At 39.7% G+C, this 5,000-nt stretch overlaps 1 protein-coding gene across 20 annotated transcripts in view; it reads left to right on the forward strand.

Moving 5' to 3' along the window:
* The window catches only part of dop (microtubule-associated serine/threonine (MAST) protein kinase dop), a 235,439-nt gene extending 231,770 nt beyond the window's left edge, over window positions 1–3,669 (forward strand). For all 20 annotated transcript variants that reach the window (XM_086552674.1, XM_086552680.1, XM_086552673.1 and 17 more), the window contains one exon: window positions 1–3,669. This exon is cut by the window's left edge and continues 27 nt beyond it. In XM_086552674.1, coding sequence (XP_086408800.1) covers window positions 1–1,350 — 1,350 coding nt within the window. In that variant the 3' untranslated portion in view covers window positions 1,351–3,669.
* The last annotated feature ends 1,331 nt before the right edge of the window (window positions 3,670–5,000 follow it).

The following is a 5,000-nucleotide window of genomic DNA, read 5'->3' on the forward strand; positions in this document are numbered from 1 at the left end:
TTAACACCAAGCCGCAGCTTCCAGTCATTAAATCGCTCAGTGTCATCTCAGGATAGCATCCCCAACTCCCCAACGCACTGCAAATCCCCGCACTCTCCACCAACTGCCAGGCTTTTCTCTGGGCCTGGGGAGCAGGTTCAGTCTCCAATCAACTCCTCTGGGTCTTCATCTCCAACATCTTCTGTCCCTAACTCACCTGCAGGGTCATCGACACTCCACCAGCGCCCGTCGTCCCTACACGTCATCAACCACAAAGTAACCAATGTGAAAAGCTTCCGGTCACCCAACAGGCGGAAATCTGTTGGCCATATTCCTCTGTCTCCTCTGGCTCGCACACCATCTCCTTCACCTTTGCCAGCTTCTCCCACAAGGTCTCCATCACCCTTGATTCATCAGCACAATCATCACCACCACCATCACCATCACCATCATCATTGTCCAGGCTCCTCAAACACGACCCAGAGCTATTCCCCTGGCTCATCACTCACACCTGGACCAGCCACCAAAAAGTGTTTAGGGAGACCCAAGAGTGCAGAGCCAGGCTCGCCACTCCTGCGCAGAGCTCTATCACCAGATCGACTTCATCCCAGGTCAGCCGAGTCTAAGGGCACACCCACCATTAGCCCTCTTGCTACCCCCTCCCCAAAGATGGTAAGTAATCCCCCAAGGGTAACGGTGACTTCTCAGTCCCCTCCAAATTATGATACACCAAGTGTGGTGAGATCAGCAGCTCCCACATTGCTCACTCAGCGCTTCAGCAGTGCAGTCAGCATGCCTCCTACTTTGCCCACCAGCACACTGGAAGAGGCACCAGAGGAATTGGATTCCCCGGAATGTCCAGAAATGCCACAAACAAATTTTTGTGAAGGCCCCCAGGGAGGCAGAGGATCACTGCCAGGGACCAACAGTGCTGGTTGTGGGGGCATATCAGCTTCAGGGAGTGTCTCCAGCAAAGAGGGTTCTCAGACAAGTGTAACCACACAAAGTAAGCATGGGCCATGTTGTGCAATTGAAAGGAAAGGTAGTAAGGGCCAAGCAGATGCCAAGGAAAAGGCTCGCAGCGACAGCCGTGGACGCAGAGAGTCCAGAGACTTGCGTGGCAGAGAGGAAGAGAGGCGAGATCCTCGAGACTTGCGTGGCAGAGAGGAAGAGAGGCGAGATCCTCGAGACTTGCGTTTCAGAGAAGAAGAAAAGCGAGATTGCAGAGACTTCCGTAACAGAGAGGAAGAGAGCAAGAGAGACTCTAGAGACCAACGCAGTAGAGAAGAAGATAAGAGAGACCCTCGACGCACAGCACAGGAGAAGAGGGAACTGTTTAAGGCTGGGAAGGAAAAAGAGGGCACCTCCTAGGGTTGGCCCTCCGCTGGCCTGCCCACAGCTCCTAGTGGCACTCAGTCGTGCCTCCAACACTTATGCGTGTTCTGGGCAGGACCGCGGCATGCCCTCTGTGAAAAGAAGCAAGGAGACACTTGAAGCCTGTGATGATACCTTTTCTCTCTCTCACTTTCTCTCTGGACAAGTCTTAATAAACTAAGGAAGTAGCCAAGCTACTAAAATCATTCCTGGTGATTGTTGGTATGTGTAAAGTTGTGTGGAGTTGTTGTGATGCCACAAGGCATGGTTGTGTTGCTACCATTGTGATATTACAGAGACCATGACAGTCTCAAGCTTGTGTGTCTAATACAGTCAACAATAATTAGACACTCATATATTTTGGTCCCTGTCATTCTGTAAATACTTTATTGTCCTGTCTTCTTTATCTCAGATTTTTACGTTTTTACTTACAACTGAAGTTAAATGTGTTATAACTGCAGATTATGAATATTAATGTACTCATTCATTTGTCATGTTCATGGATTTTTTTTTCCAATATTGTGTATATTTTGTCCCTCATTGTCATGTTGCTGTTCAACCTCACAGTTGCCATGTTGGAGGTGTCAGGTGGAAATAAGACGATTGGGAAAATATTGTTTCCAATCTGCTCCCCTCAGGTTATAGGAATTACCAAGTAAAAGGTTAATGGCTGTGGTTTTGAAGAAGCTCTTGGTGACATTGTCTTCTGCTTGTGTTTCCTCGCTGTTGAAGGATGTTGTTGTTATCATGTGTACTTAAAATGGAATAGTTTTTTCCCCACTACATACTTGGGTGCCTCACCATATGCATATATGTACATGCATCAAAATGGAATCTTCATTAGATTTTCATACTTTGGTTTACATTGTAAGGCACCATTGGCACATTATATGTATAGCATTAGTTTTGTGAGGTACTTTAGTGTTAACTAAAAAAAAAATTAATAGATTTGGGAGATTTTAGCAGGATCTTTCACATTGTGAATACTTGTCCTTGAGCCACTCTTTGTGTGTGTGTGTGGATTAATATTGAGAAAAGCAGTTTACATGTAAAGGTCACCAGAATTTCCCATAGGTGATGTATGAGGTATATGTTATTTTCATGGATACCATGATGCTTCCTTTATGCATTTGTCATCCAAGACCACAATTAGGGTCAGGTAATGTTTGAAGCTTTTATCTAGCAGTAGTATTGTCATACAAATGACACCAGTCTCCCATTAGATAGCAATGAGGAAAATTTGTATATTGTGTAGAAACAATTTGTAAAAGAACTCTTATTTTCTGTGTATAGTGTTCCTAGTTTATAAATTATTGATATTTAATGATCATTTTCTGGACTTGTGATTAGTGAGTACAGTACCCCTGCTATTGTCATTCACCAGAGCAGTTCAAGGGACCAGTGGCTCTACAGCTCACTGTTTGGGAGTACAAGATGTCTTCCCAACGAAACCCAGTGAATGGAATATTACCTAAACTTTACAATAGCTCAAAATCACCAAGATGGAAAAAAAGAAGAAAGTGACTGTTTTCTCTTCTGTTTTAGAGACTTATCACTTGAGAGGTGTCATTATATTGCATAGTGTTCTGCCACTGGTCAAGGAGGTATTGCTAGGGACCATTAGTGGGACTAGCTTCAGTACTAGCAGGAGGTACCTAGAAGATCTGTACTATGGTTTTATTTCTACTTTTTTCTCTGCTGAATATCTTGTTAAAGGTATGTAGTCTCTGAAATTTCTTCCTTTGAATTTTGAACTCTCAGTGCATATTTATGAAGAAATCATTTTATTGATGTACCATAGGTGGATGTAGAGTTCAGTTTCGTTATTAAAATTGAATTTTGGGTACGTCATATTCCTACATTAGACTTGATATTGATGATTTGTACATTTGTCAGATACTTCAATGTTATTTCCCTAAGCAGAACTGAGCTAAGTGTGGGTGGCTAGCAGGAAGGCATGGCCAAATAGCCTAAAGGGAAAAAAAAAAAGAAAAAAAGAAAAAAAACATACTGAGTTTATTATTATATTTGTCTGTTTCAATCACGTGGAATGTATTTTGTTACCATAGCATGATATGAAAAAAGAGGTAGAAGTCACACCATAAGGTGGCCGTTCCTGCACCCTGGTAAAACACAGCCAGTGTGTTATGATTTCAAGGTTGATTTGTTGCCAGAGCCCAGAACCTCCGAGTCACGCCCCAGTCAGTGAGGATCGACTCAAGTACCACTTTCATATCCAACATGGTTGCTACGTCTTCACACATCCCATGTTTTCTAGATATTAATAACTTAGAGAAAATAAACTGTCATAGTATATATGTGTAGTTTTAATTGAAACGCTTCCTTATCTTTGATTATGTATTAGATGTATTTTTGCTGTTTTTTTTTATTTGTTTTTTTTATTATTATTATTATTATTGTAGAGATAAAAGTATTGAGCTTTTTCAAGTAGTATTTGAATGACCAAATACTTTACCTTGTTGATAAAAATAAAGAAAAAGTTAGACTTGTCAGTAGAAACAACTTTGACATTGCTCTATGACTCCTGAATTGGAAATGTATAATGAAGGAGATAAACACGAACCTTATCTCCTGCTCAATATATGTAGCATTGTTATACTTCCTGATTCGAGAGCTAGCATGGTTCTTTTATGTACTATTGACACCAAATGGTTCTGTATCAAATTACATGCAACTTCCACAGCCAAAATAGAAGTCAGCTTGGAAGTTACATTAGCTTGGAGTTAAGCTTCGGACAGTGAAGGTTCCAGATGTTGACCTCCCAAATAGTCTAGTAAAAGATGCTTTCAATATTTGATTCTTGTATCCAATAAGAACATACAACTTTAGACATATAATATCTTGGGTCATTGTGTAAAGATGGGTTCATTGATGGACTTTTATCTATTTAATCAATTTTTTTGTGTTCAAATATTTTTTGTAATATTCTCAAGTAACTTCAGGTAAACTTCCTTGGGGCTATGAGTTGAGACCAAAATTATCCATACATGGGAAGTCCCTGCAGCACATATTGTTGGATAATTATGGAATTTCCAAAACTGGTGAAGTCAATATGTGAAAGAAGACTTATATTGTAATATGTATCATTGTACATATCATTGATAGTCAGCCTGGGTACAAGGTGCATCCCAGGTTACATGAGGACATGGGAATAATGGCAAAATAATTGTAAATGTAAAGCAAGAAATTCATTAAATTACTATTAAATTATTATAGTTTAATGTATTGTATTGGTATATTACACCTATTGCGGACAAAGAGTCATACTACCCCAAAGTATGCTAGCTACCACAGGCTGGCATAATAGCTATTTCTATATTCAAAATGGAGATCCAATATTCTTTCCTTATCTGCACCAAGATATACTTATAATCTACATAAACGTAAACATATAATCTACATAAACGTAAACATATAATCTACATTAACATAAGCACATAATCTACATTGACATAAACAAATAATCTACATTAACATAAACATATAATCTACATTAACATAAACATATAATCTACATTAACATAAGCACATAATCTACATTGACATAAACAAATAATCTACATTAACATAAACATATAATCTACATTAACATAAGCACATAATCTACATTAGCATTCACATGATGT

The sequence above is a fragment of the Penaeus japonicus genome, unplaced genomic scaffold, assembly GCF_977035675.1.
Source record: "Penaeus japonicus unplaced genomic scaffold, GWHDUDI00000001_assembly GWHDUDI00000027, whole genome shotgun sequence".
NCBI classification, from domain to species: Eukaryota; Metazoa; Arthropoda; class Malacostraca; order Decapoda; family Penaeidae; genus Penaeus; species Penaeus japonicus.